Below are 18,973 nucleotides of genomic sequence, written 5' to 3' on the forward strand. Positions count from 1 at the left end.
TATGCTGGTGCATCAATAAGTACTTCCCAGCTTTCTCCATCGCCTATTTTCCCTAGAAAGAAAAGGTGCAGCAACCTCCAGGTCCACCAACCAGAGGGGACAGAGAGCTTCACTCCCACAGAGGAGACCTCAGCACCCCCCCACAGCTCAGGCCTGACACCCCCATGTCCTGCCTGTGGACACTGGAGCGCCTGGAGAAGGGAGGCAGAACTCTGGTGGGAATGAGGACTGTGGGGGAACCTCAGCACTAAGACCCCACACTGTTCCTAGAAGGGCTCCTCTTGTTCCCTCAAAGCTTTGCTGCTGCTCACACCTTGGGTACCACAGGGAGGCCGAGCTGCTCCTTGCCCTGCCCTGCTCAGCCGTCTCTGCTCTCTGTGGGCTCCAAGCATCCTGCAGTGTCAGACACGTTCAAAGCTCAGCCTACAACCCTTTACCTTAAGCTTTCACATATTTCATTACTAAAGTTTCATAAAAGTACTGCTTTACAAGCTACATCATTGTACAATTTATGGTATATTCATTATTTTCATCTCCTGCTGATCCACTGGTTGAAAAAAACCTTCTGAGGTGTTTCCTAATAACTTTTATGTCCTGATTAAGATTTATCCAAATTAATAAAACTAGACTTCATGCATCTCAGGTTTCAGCACTCTGTCTCCCTGCTTACATTAGCAGACAATTCCTCTCCTTCCCCCTTGCTGAAGTCCAAGGCTATCTGGGTTAAGTCTTTAGTCTTCAGATAATAGAATATAATTCAAAAAGAGACTCTGCTGAAAGCTCAGTCTTCAGCCTTCTCCTTGTGTTTTATCAGTCGTTATTCCCACCACAAATGGAATAGACAGGAAACAGCCCAATCCGTTCCCACCATGTCCTAGCAAGTAATTCATCTGCATTGACCAGCCAGATGAAATAATAAAGATGTTGGAGTCTGAGTGTGGCTTTTATTGGCTGTGGAATGAAGCTGGGATTAGCTGAGATGGGTTATTTTCCCTGTGTGGGTTGAGCCTGCCCAGTGAGGCTGAAGCCTCAGAGCAGAAGGTGGAATTTACCTTGTCTCAAAGATTTCTCAGCATATCTAGAGATCACCCTTGGAGAACTGCAGCAATAGATGCTGGTCCACTGAAAATGCATCAGCTTTATAGAGCTGCTGAGAATATGGGAACAATCCAGCAGATCCAGAACCCTGCTCCAAAGCCAGCCTGCAGGGCAGTGAGCATGGATCTTTCCAGCAGACAACTGATGCTTGATGTGATCTTTAGACATCCATTTGACAACAGTGACATGTAAAACCGAGAGGTCTCTTCCCACCTTCACCATAATGATTATTACACTATTTTTCCACAGATAGAGAATTGAATTTGGCTCCCTCCTGTATTCTTAAGGCTGAGACTCATTCCTAAGGAAAAGCATGTGGTTATCATTAACATTATGATGTACTTTACTGAGGTTTTGGTCAAATAGTGGTTGAGGCAATTGCATCGTGCTAGTTTTAATTTTCCTGGTGGTTTTGAGTCAATATTGAACTTTTCCCTTCGTGATTTAAACTCCTGTGTAGCTACCTCTGAAGATTGTTTTTTAACACCAGATGAAACACCCCTGATTGCCTGAACTGCCTCAATTTCCTCTTCGAGTGGCAAGGAAATAGGGTGCTCTTTTATTCTCTTCCCTGTTAGTAAACTGGACATACTGGTCTGAGCTTGGGAGAACAGGACATAGCAGAGAAGAGAAATCCATAACCACTCAAGAAAACTAGACCCCCAATGCCAGGTTTAAACTTCCTGAAGGAGCAAAAAGAGGAGACTGGCGTAGTGGGATGTGCCTGGTGAAATGTGTGTGAGCATCTCAGTAGGGCTGTTTAAATGTGCCCCCCTGGCTGGGAGCCCATTTCAAGGAGCTCCCATGGGCCCTGTCACATTAGTCTCTGGCAGGGGAAGGGGAGCAGTGCTGTGCCTGGGTTTCTGAACAAAGCATCCACTCCTGGGACACAAGCCCAGAAGTTCGAGGCATTACCTGAGCCCAGGAGCTTGTAAGGTCTTCTTGGGAGAGCCTGGCTGGCAGCAGGGACATACAAATGGCCCTCTGTCTTCCCTGCCCTCCTAAACTCATTAGCTGCAATCACTGGGTGCAAAGCAGCAGCTTGGGGGTTGCTCGTATCTAGCCAGCACCTACCCGCCTGCCCTGGGGCCAGAGAGCCATGGGTCCATCCGTGCTAGACATGGGTACCAGTTCCTGCAGCATTGCATTTCCTGCCCCACACAGCACCTTTCCCGATCACACAGCGCTACCATCCGCTCTGCTGCTCTCCAGGAGGAAAGCAAGGACTGTTCTCATTTTAGAGGCAGAGAAACACCCACTGCCAGAGATGAGAGCGAACCCTCCAAGTTCCCACTCAACTCCCAGACTTCCCTTATCACTTGTTCTCAGTCCATCCTTTAGCATGTTTTGAATGAATGAACTAAGCTCATGGATCAGAATTGTCAGGCTATAAAAATAAGTGTTATGCTGTGCCATTCAAGTAGATGGATTGGGAGCTGGCTGAGGATTCTCTTTGCGGGGTCTCTGGTGAAGTTCCTGTAATTCCACCTCCCTGTAGCAACCTCCTCCCCAGCTCTGGCAGAGTTACACAGCTGAGAAGTTTCCCACCCACATCTTCTACTCCTCATCCTCACCCACAGAGAGCTAACGAAGTGTAAGAGAGAACTGTTAACTGAAGCTGTTGGAGAGGGGGATTAGGCAAAGCAAAGAGAAAGCAAGAAATAACAAGATAAATTAATTCATGCTGGCTCCAGCTTAAAAAACATCTTGCTGCTTGCTCTGTCCTTACTACAAGATGTCTTCAAACACTCATGGTACATGGCTGTGGAATGTTATTTGGCTGCTTCTAAAATGGCTTGTTTTTATCAGTTCAGAAACATTACAGTGCAAGACACACGGACTGTATTGAACTATTCTGCTACAAGTTTTCCCAGCAGCAATGTCTAGTTACTTGTCATAGCTGTTCTTCAGAGATCACTCATTTTACTGCTTTTCTTATTGAGTGTTAAACTTAGTGTATTCTTTTATAGTCACTATTTATTAGCTAATAATCCCTTCTTTGGGCTCACGGTATTGGGTGGCCTTTAGGTTAAGCAATAGGAAATGGAGCCCTTTACTTCCAAAATTCAACCCAGGCAATGAGAACCAGCCCAAAGGATGTTTGGTGAACTCTCAGGATCCCGCTCCAGCTCCACAAATCTTCCCAGTGGAATACATACCCTTTGGTATAGCATGTTAATATTCCAAAGCATCACGCTGTTGAGGACTAAACCAGGATTAGGCTGGTTTGGCAACTGAGAACTTTATGGAAGATGCTGAAAAGATAACTGGATTCCCACCTCAGGGATTTACCCGGGACTACACAGCGAGAGTGAGAAGCTGAAGCATAATGATTTCAAGGGATTCATCTTATTACAAGAAAATCACTTGAAAACCTTCATGTCCAGCTCTGAAATCACACCTATTTCTCTGCTGGATGATGCTGGTCTAAAAGTCACGTTTTGGAGGACTCAGGGTGGTGCTGGTTCTAAGACAAGGCAGTAAAGTGTGTTATCTTTTGTGCTCAGGTGTGTAATGAAGTGGTATCCAAGTGCACAACAGGGATTTGGAGCATTCAGACAAGAATTTCTCTCTTCTCCTCAGGCATTTTTTCCCACGAGTTTGTCCCCAGATTGTTTCCCACCATCACTTTAACATCCTTCACCTTCACAGCCAGACACCATGAGCTCAGCTACGATGACATCTCTGTAGAGCTATTTGCTCTGGTTTTCCCCCACTACCACGTCAGACTTTCCTTGGGTTGTGCAGATGGAGAAGCTGGCATCTCTGTGTGTTCATGAGCGTACGTGTGCAGTCACGTCTGAGCCACCAAATGCAGCCTGAGGCACTGCATCAGTTTCAGGAGAGTCACAGTGTCACCCCAACACTTTGGCCATATTCCAACATGGATAATTACATTCCCTTTACAATTTAACTGGCTCTACAGTTATTTCCCTCAACTTCCCATCTAGAGCTGTCTCTCCACAAGACTAATAGCCGTTAAGTAGCTGTCCAAATTTATGCCCTTCTGTCCTCAGCATGTACATTTATATTGGCTTTTTCTACTCCCAAATACACAATTCCAAGACCAGTAATCATGAGAAGAAAGATGCTGGTCCTGATGCAGCAGTAATTCAAAAGGCAGGGGCAGTGCTCTCAACATGTGCTTGGTAATAACCTGTGGCATTAGGCCCACTGGGACAGGAATAGAAAGAGGAGGAGCAGATGGGTTCTCTGGGTGATTTTATCTCCAAGTTAGAGCTATTTTCACATCATAAAGAAGTCAGAAGTTCACAGCTCTTTCTTTGGTGGACACCAGAGGGAGCTGGGTCCTGTTTTCACCCCCAAATTGTCCCTATTCTCAATTAATTTCTGTATTTGGTGCCCATGAAAAGTAGGTATTTTTCCACTTACCTGTTATTCTGCTGAAACTGTTCCCCATTAGAATGTAAAATGCACATGGGATCAAAACCTTTGAAACTCATTTCCCACAGGATTTAAAGTGCCAAAGCTCAGCAAATCTTAAATAACTCTCTGAAAAGACATCCTGCACAGCTACAGACACACTCATGGTGCAGCTTTATGAGCAGAAAAGGAATGTCTTGTGTGAGTTTAGTTTAGGATATTAAAAAGAAAGTCCAGAGATGCTTTTGTGCATTTCAAAGTGCTCTCTGTAGAGAAGGACAAAGGGCCAGAGGGTGTTTTAAGTTCTGATTCTCTAAGTCCTTGCAGAGGATGGCAAAGAAAGTGATATTTGTTCCAAATGTGAGAGCTCAGAGTTCCTCAGGTGAATGGCTGCAGGGGAAGCAAAGTAATCTTGCCAGAACATCTCTGTTGCTGGGTTAGACCCTGCTTTCTTACCAGCAGCCCAAAGGAAGCACTAGAAATAATTAAAGCCATGACCTGTGGATAGTCCTCCATGAGCTGGAGATGTTGCCTGATGACAGGGACAGGGCCTCTGGTGGCTCCTCATTAAGAAGGCCCTAGGCAAAAGCAAGGCTTAGGATGTTTGAGGAGCACAAGTTCTTAAGGATGTGTTTGAGTTCAGCCCCACGAATAACTGAACCACTTCCTTTCTCTGTGTGGTGAATCTCAGGACAAGTGTTCCTTCCTTCTTCTCCTTCACGATCCTCCCTTCCCTTCTGCATCTGCCAAGTGTCACAGCACTGGCAGCTTCTCCAGAGCCTCCTTACTGACCACACAAGTTCTGGAGAAGGGGTATGGGAACACAGGGCTTCTAAGCACAATTTGTAAGAGCGAGCCAGGGCCCAATGGGATCACATCACTCCCTCCCTTCTCTGGGGTTACAGCAAAGCAAAGCAAAATCCTTTATACCACATCCCTAGGAATGACCTGCTTCCCATGCAAATGGGTGTCCTGTTAGCCATGGAAACCATAACTGAAAAGCAGACGATAAAGTAAGATGAATGTGGGGCTGCATTTGCAGTGGAGATAAATCTTCCAGGTCCTTCACTTCAGCTTTTTGCTGATGTTGTCACACAGAACCTTTGGTGGTGCATCAAAGGGGAACCCTGAAGGACAGGAAGAAGAGAATGGGAAGGTTTAGGAATGAGGAAGGAAGAGAATTAACTGGGCTGAGGTGATGTGAGATGAGAAACCAAAACCTTTATAAAAGCAGTTGTCTGAGCTTCACTCATTACTAGAAACTCCTTTGTCAACTGTTTTTGTACCATAGAACATAGCCACTACTCTCCAGCCTCTCTGCAAAGCCTCCAGTACACTCAAAGCCTTTTCTCTGTGCTTGCAGATTGTGAGCACGCTGACTATGGAAAACAGCAGTGCATCAGGAATCTATTACTGTGTGGCTTCAAACAAGATTGGAGAAGAAGAGAGGAGCATCGAGTTCTATGTCTCAGGTAAGCAACACAGGAGGCGCTACACAAAAACTAGATGCTGATGACCTGATTCACCTGAAGGTTTCATATGGCTGGTGAGTGCTCATTAAAACTGCTGCATGGTGTGTTCTTGGAGCACCCCCAGGCTCTTCACCACATGTGAGGCTGGATCCCGAGTCCTGGGTCAGTGCACAGCTGAGTTTGACATGTCCAGCATCAGACTTGATGCCTCCTTTGCCCTTTTCAAGCAGCAGATGCAGGCCCTGAGTCTTGCTGCTCGTGTTTCAACGCACCACTCAGGACATTTGAGCACTGTCCTCAGGAAGCCTCCAGCAAAAGCAAAGTCCTTTGTAGGCTTCCAAGCCCTTGGTCTCTGATTCAGCCAGCAGACACAGCAAAGGTGAGCAAGGCCAATCCTGAGACCTAATCCAGGGCTGATAGCACTGCGCGTTGTTGTGACATTGGAGCCCTGCCTCAGCAACTAGCCTTTGCAGTGCCCTTTAAGGAGGGAGGAGGTGGACATGCTATTTCTCCAAAGAACAAAAATCCAAACAAATATCTGCTTAACCTTTCAACACACAAATTCTTTAGTAGTGAGATCAAGACCTACAATAATGCTTTTAAGAGAGATGGGAGTTTAAAAAGAGAGAAGAGTCCAGGGACAGCCTTGTTCAAGTGCTTCAGCAGAACAAAGTGAATCATTTCTGTGCTCACTTTTCTGGATGAGTGCACGTTGGCTGTTAGAATTTGCATCAAAATAACAAGTTTTAGAACAAAGAGTGCAGAAGTGTCCTGGAAGGTAAATGTCTCATTCTCACTCCTTTTCTTCCCCATGAAACAAGTACTGAAGGCAAAGCTGCCTCCTGGCTGTGCTCTGCACTCCTCTGCCTCTCCTGTGTCCTGGGTTGTTTGATCCCATTGCTCTAAAGTAATTCAGCACATTTCAGACCAGGCTGGCCCCCAAAGAAGGGCTCACCAAACATTGTCCCTATTCCTTTACACAGAAGTGCTCATATGAACATGTCACCCAATGAGAGTGAAGCTGGTGCAATATGGGGAAAGATTTTACCTTCATTTACAGCCTCTTTCATAGAATCCCAGCCTGGTTTGGGTTGAAGAGACCTTAAAGCTCATCCAGCTCCAACCCCTGCCCTGGGCAGGGACACCTTCCACTAGAGCAGGTTGCTCCAAGCCCCTGTGTCCAACCTGGCCTTGAACACTGCTTTAAGGAGACAGAAGAAGGCTAAAGCCTCCAAAAGACATTTTCCAAAGCCCTAACTCTTGTTTACGTACAGACAAACCCTTCAAGGTGCCTATCTCACCTTTGGGAGACACAGCTCAGACATAAGATGTCCTCAAGATGTCCAAGGCAGGCTGAAGACCAGCCAATAACTTTATACTTCACCACCTCCAAATGTTGAGTGTTCACGTGGGTTTGCTTCTGCTCTGAATTGTGCCAGCTGCTGTGTTTGGATGGGTTATGTTCCCAAAGCCTTATGTTCCCAAGCTATTCCCAGGACTTTGTAACAGTTGGTGACTAAAACCAATGCTGCAGTAACTAAATCAGCACCTCCCTTATTCGCATTCAAAGGGTTAGATCCATCCATGTACTGTTCACAACTCTCTTTTATTTTAATACTGAAGATACGTAGGTTTTTTCCCCCACAGTGAGTTAATACCTCAGATCTTTATTTTAAGCTCAATCTAGCAATGTTTTGAGACCCAAATGCTTTAATCATCCAATTCTGATGATGAAGGAAATGAATCACTGGACAAAATGACTGACAGTGGTTATGGTGGAAATGTTTCCACCAAAACAGACCAGGAGGTGAACAGGGCTTGGCAAGACAGCTCTATTCTTGCTTGTGAAGAAAAGACTGTCAGTCTGTGCCATTCTGGGGAAGAGGCAGATGCTGAACGAGCATGACTGATCTCTAAGTGCTGTGTTTAAAAATAGTGGTGTTTGTGGCTTAGAAAGAAATGAAATCTTTCTAAATGTGGCCATGCTGATCCTAAAGCAGGTCGTGCTGCAGGGGAAAACAGCAGCAGTGACCTGCTGCTGGGCTCCTTTACGTGATGGTCCTCTCCTGAGTAATGCATCTTGCTCCAAGGAGTGGCCAGGCTGCTGTAAGAGCTGCTGCCCCAGGTCTGCTTCCTGGGTGGGAAACAAGCACTTGTGTTCTGCTGAGTGCACTTGGAGGAGGTGAAGCAACCACTGGGTTACTCTCACCAGGAGCTGCCTCTACTTGTGGTGTTGGAGGGACACTGAGGAAAGTTTGGGAGGTACCAAACAGGGAAGTGCAAAGCATATTGCTCTGTCAGGCCACTTTACAACTGCTGGGCTGCTTAAATGTACACAGAGTGAAGCTAGAAGCTGAGAGAAAGGCTGAGTTGGAGTCTGAGAGCACACAAACAAGGTGTGGGCCTTTGGGACAAGGTCTAGCCAAGGTCTGCAGCACTTCACAGCGCTCTGCTCTCTGCAAAGCTGGTTGTGGGACTCCACAACTAAAGCAGCAATTGGTGGGTTTTAAAGACCTGGTCTCCCATTATCTCCTACTGACAAACAAGCTGCTGGATCCTGAGCTGCTTTCAAATGTCTTGGATGAATTGAGCACAATTAACCTCTCCGTGGTAAGAAATGTGAAGGTGATAAGGAGCTAAACTCTCTTATTCCCTCAAAACCTGTTCTACTAAGTCAGGATTGAAATACGTGATCAGGACATGGCAGGGTGAGACAGGGAAACTCCATAGGTGCTGTCTGGGCTGCACCTGCTTTCTGGGACATGCCTCGCTCCAGCCTGGTGTTCTCATCTCACAAACATGCATTTATCCCAGTGGGATAAAGTCGACAGCCATTTTGTTCTTCCAGTGCAGAGCCCCCACACAAACTCCCACGGACACCACAAATAGCACTGGGGTCTATTTTTAAACCATTCCTTTGCCAGCAGAATTCACTGCAGCGAAGGGTCAGCAGGGTTTGAGATCACGCTGAAACCAAACCATATAAGGGGTCCAACGTGATGAGAAATCTCATCATCCAGCCCTGAAGCCTTCCTGAGCTCCTTCTGCAGATGTCCCGACTGTCAGTGTCCCACTGAAGCTCTCCTAAAGCCCTTGATGGCAGCAGGAACTCCCATGGCAATGCAGGAGCAGTGTTATCCACCCTGCCCTGGACTAACTCTGATTCATAGGATCATAGAGGATCCCAGCCTGGTTTGGGAGGAAGGGACCTTAAAGCTCCTCCAGTTCCAACCCCTGCCCCGGGCAGGGACACCTTCCACCAGAGCAGGTTGCTCCAAGCCCCTGTGTCCAACCTGGCCTTGAACACTGCCAGGGATGGGGCAGCCACAGCTTCTCTGGGCACCCTGTGCCAGCGCCTCAGCACCCTCCCAGGGAAGAATTCCAGTGTTTTTGTTTTGTGTAAATCCTTGCTGCTGTTCCCTGTGGAAGCAGAACCTGTCTCCTGCCTCTTCTGCAGCCTTCACAGGAGCGTCCCCTTTTAAGGCAGATGACATTTTGTCACAGCCATCAGATGCTCAGAGCTGCCTCACATCAGTGCCCACCACCCACTAACGCACCAAAGGACACCCCTGCCAGGCTGCACCCTTCCCAGAGCACTGAAAAGCTGACCTGATGCCTCCTGGAGGTATTCTCTGCCATGGACAAGTATAATTTATCTTCTAATCTCTGGCCTGCACCTTGGAAAGGGCAACTATGTATTACTGCAGGTGCACAGTAAATCAAATGATAGCCTTTGTATGACTGTACTACACAGACAAAATGGGATCCCACCCGTATGAAACCTCTGAATGTTCTTGGAATATAAATGAATTACGATAAGAAGAACAAATAATAACAAAAGCCCTTTTTCACGGGCTTATCTGATTGCGAAAACAACTCTGTAAAATGGAGTTACAGATTTCTACCCGAAAGTATTATACTTCAAACGCGAGATAAAATCAGGTCTCAGACAGCAGAACAATGTATGAACTGGGCTGTTGTACAACTGGTTGCCACTCTCAATTTGCTTACTCTGACATGTTCAGAGGCTTTATGAAAAGCTCTGTGCTGCCTCCAATGGCAGGGCTCACCCTTTCTTCTCCTCACCCTCCCTACGTGCACAGGCCTGGTGGCAAACCCCCATCCTGCCAGGCGCAGGGATGGGATTTGGGAAGGAGCAGAAGTTTTGAGTTACAGCCATTATTGTGCAAAGCACAGGAAATTAAAAACAATTAATTCCTTGTAAATACAAATGGAGCCAGACTTTCTTTTGATTTATGCTGACTTCTTACCTTCCCCAGTGGCTTAGTTCCCTATTCTGCCCTGGGATCCCGCACGGCTGAGAGTGAGATTCGCGGCTACTACACTGTAATACAATATGAAAGACAAATGTTTGGTGACTGCTGATAAAAGCAAAAAGGCCCCATGGTGCATTCTTCTGGCCAACTTATTAGGAGGCTTATAAAACACTGTATCTGTTCAGAGAGAGGAAGTTAATCACTGCTCAGGTTCACGATTGTGTAAGCAAAGTAGTCGAAGAGATGAACTGACTTCTAATGTGCTCTGAAAGCTCAGCTACTCCCCAGATAATCTGGGTAGGAGGAGAAAAGAGAGAGGAGAGCAGGAGAGACTTCTTTTTTCTCACTCTTTTCCTTCCACTGTAATGAAAATCAATGAATATTCTATTGGAGCTGGAAGAGCTTCTTGAAAGGCTACAAGATGGAAGAGAATAGCACAGGTTCCAGCTAAAAATATTCGGGATGCTAAATAAAAAATGTCAGCAGAAGGAATGAAAGGAGAACCAAGGCAGCCCTCTGCTCCCAGCACGTGAGCCTGGTGGAAAAGCCTCTGCACTGGTGCCCCGCACAAGCCAACGCCTGTCCCCAGAGATGCAGCGTTTCCCTGCAGAACAAATGAGGCTGCAGGAGTTGGAAACAGAAATTCTCCTGCAGAAAAGGCTTCCTGAGAGGCAGAAGTGGGGCCAAACGGGGCTGCCAGCACCACTGCTTACAGCCCAGGGCTGGCTTGCCCTGAGACCTGCAGGGGTTCACTGGGCTTTACCCCGGGTACCCCGGTACTTCCACTGAGACCCAGCACGTAGGATCAGAGGAGGATGCAGGGTGGGGGGGGATCTCTGGACGTCTCCCAGACCACTGAGCTTACTAAAGGACTGAGCTAACCAAAGATCCATCTACCTTAATACTGTCACTCCTGCTGGAGCAAAGAGCAAATGCTTAGAGAAGAAACTAAGAACAAGGCACATTATGAGGGTGCTTCTTCCCTGCTTGGGTTTGACAGGTTGAGGGGAGATGCTGAGATGCTGCTTGTGCCACATCCCAGGGTTTTCACTTTAATTCTTCCTGTTTAGAGAAGTTCTGCTGGCCTCAGACTTTCATCCCTTTATGATAAGCATCATCTTGACATGTTGGCACCACAGGACATCTGTTGTGAGGAATGAATGTACCACACAAGTCAGTCTGAGCGTACAGCTAGCACTAAGCAAGAGAGCAACTGAGCCTAACAAAACACTGCATAAAGTAAACTGAAATTCCATGAAAAGAAAAATAACAGTTTCCACAGCTGTGGCCTGAGGGGTCTCTTCTCTTTTTGGCTCTTTTGCAAAGCATTTCTGATGCCAGTCTTTAAAAACCATGAAGCAAAGCTTATTGGTTGTATTCCAGAAGACTTGTGAGGAAGACAGACTTTTAATCATATCTGAAAGCTCCTTCAGGGCTCTGTATTTTATGTAATCTATGGTTTATTATAAGACAGATCAATTATTTCAACAGCTTTGCTATTTGTGCTTCAGCAGAACTTCTTGCAGGAGTTTGCTGTGTGAGCCCCTGGCCAGATTCCAGCTCCCATGTGGAATTTGTCCAATTGTAAGTGCAATGTGTTCATGCTCCCCTTGAACTTCTGTCCTTCCCAAAGTACCATCTAGTTCATCCCAACTTGAGAAAGCATCTTACTAACAGCTTGGTACTGAAGCAGCCATCTACCAGACTTATTGCAAACACTGTCCATGTTCAGAAGGTCCAGAGCAAGTGTCTCACCCTGCTCTGTGCCTAGTAAAACCCATGAGGGGTTCCTCAGGACTCTCAGCTACTTGAAATCCTGACGAGAAGAGTAATTCCAGGTCACTGTGGTTATCAGTGATCTTTCATTCAAGTCTGCTGGGTGGATACACCATGGAACTGGCAGAATAAAGAGGGAAAAGAATCTCTTTCAGTCACAATTTAACTGTGGGTCTCTGGTGGCAAATGCAGTGATAGGAATGTGTCTGTAGACCAGGCTCTGGGTAGATGGGACTCCTGCCTCAAAGTATTTCTCTGCTAAATATAAAGGCCTCAAGGTCTTGTATGTCACTGGATCAGTTAATCCATTGTGGTCAGGTAAGTACCCACCAAGGCACATGTGATGAAAATAAATCTTGGCATAGTTGGAATAAGAGAGAATTGGGAAGATTGTTCAGTGGGGAAGAAAAAGAGTGTTACTTCTGAGGAATGGGAACAGGTTTCTTTATTCTTATGCAATTATACTTTCAAGCACTGATTGCAGATAGAAAGGGAAGAGCTCACGAACACATTTGTCTACCTGGATAGAAATCTCTCTTGATTAAACTCTCTTAGTCCATTAACTGCTTCTATTTATAATCTTTCAATTCATTACTTGGAAATGTAATGATTGCACTACTGGGGGCTGGAATCCCACAGGTCAGCCCGGGATGTGAGAGGTACATTCCCGGATCAGATTCACGCGAATCCCATTAAAACTGGCTCATTCCATGACTGCTGGGCTTTGACATGTGACCGTCAAACTGCAACCAGGGATCTCCTCAGTTGTGACATGACTGTAAAGATGTTTTTCCCCCTCCTAGATGTGCCATTCGGGTTGCAAACAGCCCCACAAGTGACAACCATCGTGGGGAACGATGTCCGGCTGACCTGCCGGGCCTCCAAGTACATCTACAGCCACCTGGGCTGGTATTCCCCGTCCTCGGAAGCGGCTCCCGCTGGCTCGCTCATCAGGAACACCAGCAACTATTCCATTTCTTTGACTCTGGTCATCACTAACGTCACCAAGGAACAGAGTGGCCTCTACAGATGCAGAGCCCAGAACCAGCACAACAGCACCGACACGCTGGAACAGCACACGCAGCTCCTCATCAGAGGTAGGTCCTGCAGTGGAAGGGTTCTGCTGCCTTTGAAGCCTTTCAAACACCCCTGCATGTGGACTCACACATATTACCCATCCAGCCACCGCTGGGTTTGTATGAAACATTTCCCTTACACACAAAGGTGATTTCAGCTGCATTTTATCTTCCTATCTCCATGCTGGGTGCAGATATAGTGTTGACTCAGGAGGAAAGCATCCTCCACCACGTTACTAACAGCATAACTCTATCCTTTGGGACTGTCACCCCAGATCTGTATGACTTTGGTGGACAATTCCACCCACTTAGAGCTGCCAGATACCAAAATAGATTTGAACCCAGCAGATTTAATCAGGAATGTCACTGGTCAAGTGTATAATAAGTGACAGGTACCATTTAGTCTGGGTAAGTGGGAAGCACTTCACTGTAATAACAATATTTTCTTACCTATATCCAGCCCCCCCAACTCTTTTACTGTCATAAAACCAGTAACACTACAGGTCCTGAAGCCTATTTCTTTGGCTATGTGACTATAAAGGGCAGAACACAGTAGAAACTCATTGAAAATCAGTGAAGTTTCTTCTGCTTCCTAGTGAAGAGAGTGAGTGATTGGCTTTAAGCCTCCCCAGAAGAACAAGTGCTGCTGGAATGACTGAATTTATTGGGTATCTTCCAACAGTGAAGAAAATCCCAAAGCACAGAAATGGAGTGGAACTGCAGTGAGCAGCAGCCAGCCAGGGTGCAGGAGACAGAGACCACCAGAAGCTGCACTTTCAGACAGTGACTTTCAAACTGGCTCCTCCACTCACATCAGGGGCTAATGAAGCACTGAAGGGGCAGCTCTGCTGCCCCAAGCACTTGTCACTTAGGTAAAACCAGGCTGTGCTGTGCTGGCTTTGTCCTTGTTGAAGTGCAGGAGCACACTTCCCACCCGGTCTCCTGCCCTGCGCAGCCCACACCGCTCTGGCACCAAGGTGCAGGCACACGCAGCGGGAGATGCTCACCCACAGCACAGCTCTGACACCCGAGTGGGAGGTGATTTATTGTACGAGATGGGATGAGCACCTGCCTCTTCCTGAAGTGTGGAGGAAGGGAAGAATCTCCCCCTGGTGTTGCAGAGGGCTGGGGCTGGGCTTGGTCCATCCTCTGAGAGAGGCACTGGGCTTCCTCTGTGCTCTGCGTTCAGGCAATTCACTTTCCTCTCCCCTGGCAGATATTTTTACTGATGTAGTCAAATTTCCACCTACACAGACACCTCCACATGATGGCTATGGAAAAAACACATCTGAGCTGGGAATACATCCATGGGAGAACTGGAACCTTGATCACATTGCTTTGAGGATTACTGGGGTCTGTTGTTTGTCTGGCACATCAGAGAGGCAATTCTGCTGGAGAACACATGTGGAAGTGTCCCTCCACCCCAGCCCTCCTTCCCCTATGCAAACAAGGTCTTTTAAATGTACTAACACCCACCAGCTACTGTCCTTATTGCAGGTTTTGTGCGGTTTTTATGCTGTGCTTGTTATTCTGTTCACTGCTTTCCTGTACCTTTTGTAACTGAACAGAAAGTGGAGGTTAATGTGCTTTGCAGTAAGCAGGTAACTGCACTCGATGGAGGACGCAAAATCCTTAGAACTGTTTCCTCTTTGCCTCCTCCTCTCTTTTTTTGTATTCACTCTGCATTTGCTCTACCCACTCACTGTCCTCTGTTTTCTTCAGAGGATGAGAAACTCAAGGAGGTTCGAGCTGAAGCTGAATCTAAGCTTAGTCAGTTCGGAAATAGATCAAATAGGCTCACCCACTCCTCCCATAATCTTTTAGGGGCTTTTTGCCACCACTCATCAACCAAATCTTTGCCACTTCCAGCCCAGAGAGGCCATGTGGGAGGCTAAAGGAGAGGAGATGGCAGAGCTGAGGGAGGTGCCTCCTCAAACCTCACCGTGCCCTGTTTTCTTTGTCACTGTAGCAAAAGCAGCACCGTACGTGATACAGAACCTCACGGACCTGGAGGTTAACATCAGTGGCAAGATCATTCTGGAGTGCAAAGTCGGTGGGACACCAGAACCTCAGATCACGTGGAGGAAGAATGGCTACCCCATTTCAGCAGCATCAGGTGAGGGCACTTGCTCCCCGAGCACCCTGATGTTGTACATAACACAGGATAACGGACTTGCAAACCTAAGACCTACAACTCTGCGGCTACTCCGAGTGTGGCTGAGTCAGGATGGTGCACCCAGGCTCAGGAAACACACACACAGATCCAAACCTATCAGACCACTGCAGCAGTGTCCAACTTGGACTTTGAGGTGAAAGCTGCCAGTGCTTGCAACCCACTGTGCTTACGCACAGCATTCGTGTCTGCAGGCAGCCAGGTAGTGTGCACGCGTTAGCATGGCATTAGTAAACCAAGGAGTACAGTGTGCTGCTCTTCACTCTGCTCTGGGACAACCACTTGTGTACAAAACCGAGATGCAGAGTTTACCTGCTTGTCAGGTGGGCCCAGAAACACAAGCTTTGACTGTCAGGTCAGAATACATGGGAGCACACTGTGGGCAGCACCCAGCAGCCAGCCCAGGGCACCCCATGGTGTGTTACACATCCTGCCCTTGTCTCCCATGGCACAGTGATGAGCAGGGGCTCCCAGCTCAGCTGGGAGAGAGCAGGACAGGGAGAATGGGCTCCCTTATGTGGGCCTCAGCTCTCTGTCCTGAGATCTCCTATAAATCGTGGAGAATCCCATGTCAGCAGCTGCTCCTGTGACTTTAATTTCGCATCTTGGACTAGGTAGGAAGCCTCGGATCATCCATAATTCACATCAGACTCTTCTGAGAGAAACTCTTTATAGCTACTGAAATTCTATAAATAATTCTGGAGGGACAAGCATGTAACTCATCCAACCAACGGAAACATAAATAAAATATTGGGAAAAAACACCTCAGGGCAAGTATTCCAGCACCGAGCACGGCAAGTTCTGTGCAGTACTCTTGTTAACAACAGGATTCATGGGCAGAACACCCAGAAACTCCAAATGTTCTTCCCTTTTGGATTCAGAGCCTGACCTGGTTCCCTATTTCTGCCCCAAACACACCTGTTTCAAGACGATCTCTCAGTTTTGTGCCATAAATGAGGAAAAATTAAATGAGGCAAATTAATCAGGAAAATTAAATGTAGACAAGCCTCACACAGGCCATATCCAGACAAACTCCACCTCTAGCCCCCGTCTCCCTGTGAATACAGGACTTCACACAGTGATTTTTCCAGGGATGTGCATAACCTGATTTCTCTGTTCCACATGTCAGAATTCCCACCACTTCCTGCCATAAATGAGGAAAAATTAAATGAGGAAAATTAATCAGGAAAATTAAATGTAGACAAGCCTCACACAGGCCATATCCAGACAAACTCCACCTCTAGCCCCCGTCTCCCTGTGAATACAGGACTTCACACAGTGATTTTTCCAGGGATGTGCATAACCTGATTTCTCTGTTCCACATGTCAGAATTCCCACCACTTCCTACAGCCTCCGAGACACTGGATTTCTCCAATAATTTCATCAAGTTCCCTTTTTCCCAGCGTATCCTGTTGCTGTCAGAAACCTGTCTTCCCCTCACTTCCCTAACTCCCCTGCAAGCTTTCTCAGGCTCTCTCTGCTCACAATAAACTAACAGCCCCATTTGCTGTTGGTTAAATGATCCCCAAGTGATGCACACAGGTACTGAGGAGAAAAAAGTGGCAGGGAAAGGTAGCTGCCCGAGCACAATGAGAAACACAGCATCCAAGCACCTCCTGACAACACCTCGTACCAGGCCTGCGTGGACGGGAGCTGACTTTCAGTTCTCTGTCTCCCTCCTAAAAGCATTTGTAGGCATGTAGGTTATTGTGATAATATTGACTGCAATCCCTTCCAACAGGAATTTCCATGGAAAATAATACCCTGGTCATTGAGAGAGTGAAAAAGGATGATGAGGGGCTTTATGAGTGCAAAGCATCCAATGACATGGGCCAGGATAGCACATCAGCCTTCATTAAGATACAAGGTGAGGTCCAAGCTAAGGTGAAATGCATGGATTATGTTGGAATGAGAAAAACTACTTCTCAGTCATGGACTTTGGCTGCATTTAAAATCTGGTTGTACATTTAACCTACAGGTTCTGAGGAGAAATCCAACATTGAAGTTATCATTTTGGTCTGCACTGGTCTGGCTGCTACTCTCTTCTGGCTTCTTCTGACCCTCTTCATCCGGAAGCTGAGAAAAGTAAGAGAGGTTCCATGCTGCACAAAGGGGCTGGGACTGGGCTTCACAGGAAGCATCAGAGTTTAGGGATGAGTGGCTGGGACAGATGGTGAAAGAACTGTGCAAAATGTTCCTGTAAAGTTTCAGTCCAAGATTTCTGCTGATGGTCCTTTGAGTTCTCAAGAGACCACTCACACTTGTGAGATTCCTACCACTTCCATGGTGCCATTAAACCAGGCTCCTCCCTCCTTCTGAGCCAACTGGCTTGCAAGATTAGGAAAGTAAAACCAAATCCTAAATCCCCTAAAATGAGGTTTGATTTCAGCACTTGTCTCTGAAACATGGGCCCTGTTTTAAGGATCCTGGGATATCTGCTCTAGAAATGAGCTGAAACCACTCTTATTTTGTCTCCAAGTCTCGCTATTCTTTCACCTCCCTTTTGTGACTCAAAAAAGTGAAGTTCCAAGGAATTCAGGTCAGTTTTTCCTAAAACAAACAGCAGACAGAAAGGCAACCACAGCTCTCTGCTCTGAAGCTCACCACAATACAGACCCCAGTAAAACTTCCCCTTCTATTGCAAATACAGTGATGAAATTCATGTTTTCCCCCTTGACCTCAGTTTAACAGAGCTGTGGACAAGAGTGTATTTCCTATGACACTTTGCACTGTGCAGGTCTGCTCACAGGACCCACCAGATCACAACTTCTCACCAGAAGTAGCAGTTTGCCCCAGCTTTTGACCCATTTTACACTGTAAGAAGCAATAGCCATGAAGTGGATAATGATGGAGAATCAAGACTGATTCTCACCAACACAACGAAGACGCCAAAACACTCCATAGTGCACCAGGAAGTGCAGTTCCCATAGGAAAACACTGATTTCCTTTAACAGGTACAGGTAGAAGACACTGATAGATTTTGTGTCCTCAAGGTGTTTACCAACATCAATCAGTGACTCTTCCCAACACCCCTGAGTGGCAGACATACATAAACATTTATTTCTCAGGCACAAAACCAAGAGAGGCAGGAAGCTCAAGTGATGCATTCATGGTTTGGAATACATTTCAGAGCTAAGTCTGGAATTCAGGATGCTCCCAGCCAGCACTCAGGCTTGCAGACAGCTCTCCCCTGTTAGAACTGCAGGGTAAATACTATGAGTAATGTCTCCCCTCCCTGTTTTTAGCCTGATGCCACAGATATTAAGACAGGATACCTGTCAATTATAATGGATCCAGAGGAAATGCCTCTTGATGAACAGTGCGACCGTCTCCCCTATGACAGCAGCAAATGGGAGTTCCCAAGAGACAGACTGCGGCTGGGTGAGTGCTGCGGGGTTATTACTGGGAAGAGTGATGGTTTCCAAGGCTCCCCCATTTCAATGGATCTGTTGGATAACCCAGGAAGCAGCCTATCATTTAGTGCCAGTGTACTACTGTCGGGGGCGGGGGGTGGGGATTGGCAGTGAGTCCCAGGGTTCAGGATCATCCTTAATGGGGGAGGAAACAAGGGATTTGGTAAGGAAGCAAAGATGTTGTCACTCTCAAAATAGCTACCACCTCTTTTTCTTTCTTGGAGAAGCGAAGCCAAACTCTTGGCAGGGAAGGAAGGTACCTCCAGGTGCTGTCCCTGCCAAAAGTATGGCTTCACATTCCTAG

The 18,973-nt window shown here is 46.8% G+C and overlaps 1 protein-coding gene across 1 annotated transcript in view; it reads left to right on the top strand.

The window, feature by feature from the left end:
- Positions 1 to 18,973, top strand: part of LOC104407420 (vascular endothelial growth factor receptor kdr-like) — a gene marked incomplete at its 5' end in the record, with an annotated part of 83,869 nt that overhangs the window by 40,014 nt on the left and 24,882 nt on the right. Inside the window, 6 exon segments of the mRNA XM_010016700.1 lie at positions 5,846 to 5,954; positions 12,811 to 13,104; positions 15,053 to 15,199; positions 16,998 to 17,123; positions 17,235 to 17,341; positions 18,502 to 18,637. Coding sequence (XP_010015002.1) covers positions 5,846 to 5,954; positions 12,811 to 13,104; positions 15,053 to 15,199; positions 16,998 to 17,123; positions 17,235 to 17,341; positions 18,502 to 18,637 — 919 coding nt within the window.

The sequence above is a fragment of the Nestor notabilis genome, unplaced genomic scaffold (assembly GCF_000696875.1).
Source record: "Nestor notabilis isolate BGI_N333 unplaced genomic scaffold, ASM69687v1 scaffold3196, whole genome shotgun sequence".
Classification (NCBI taxonomy): Eukaryota; Metazoa; Chordata; class Aves; order Psittaciformes; family Psittacidae; genus Nestor; species Nestor notabilis.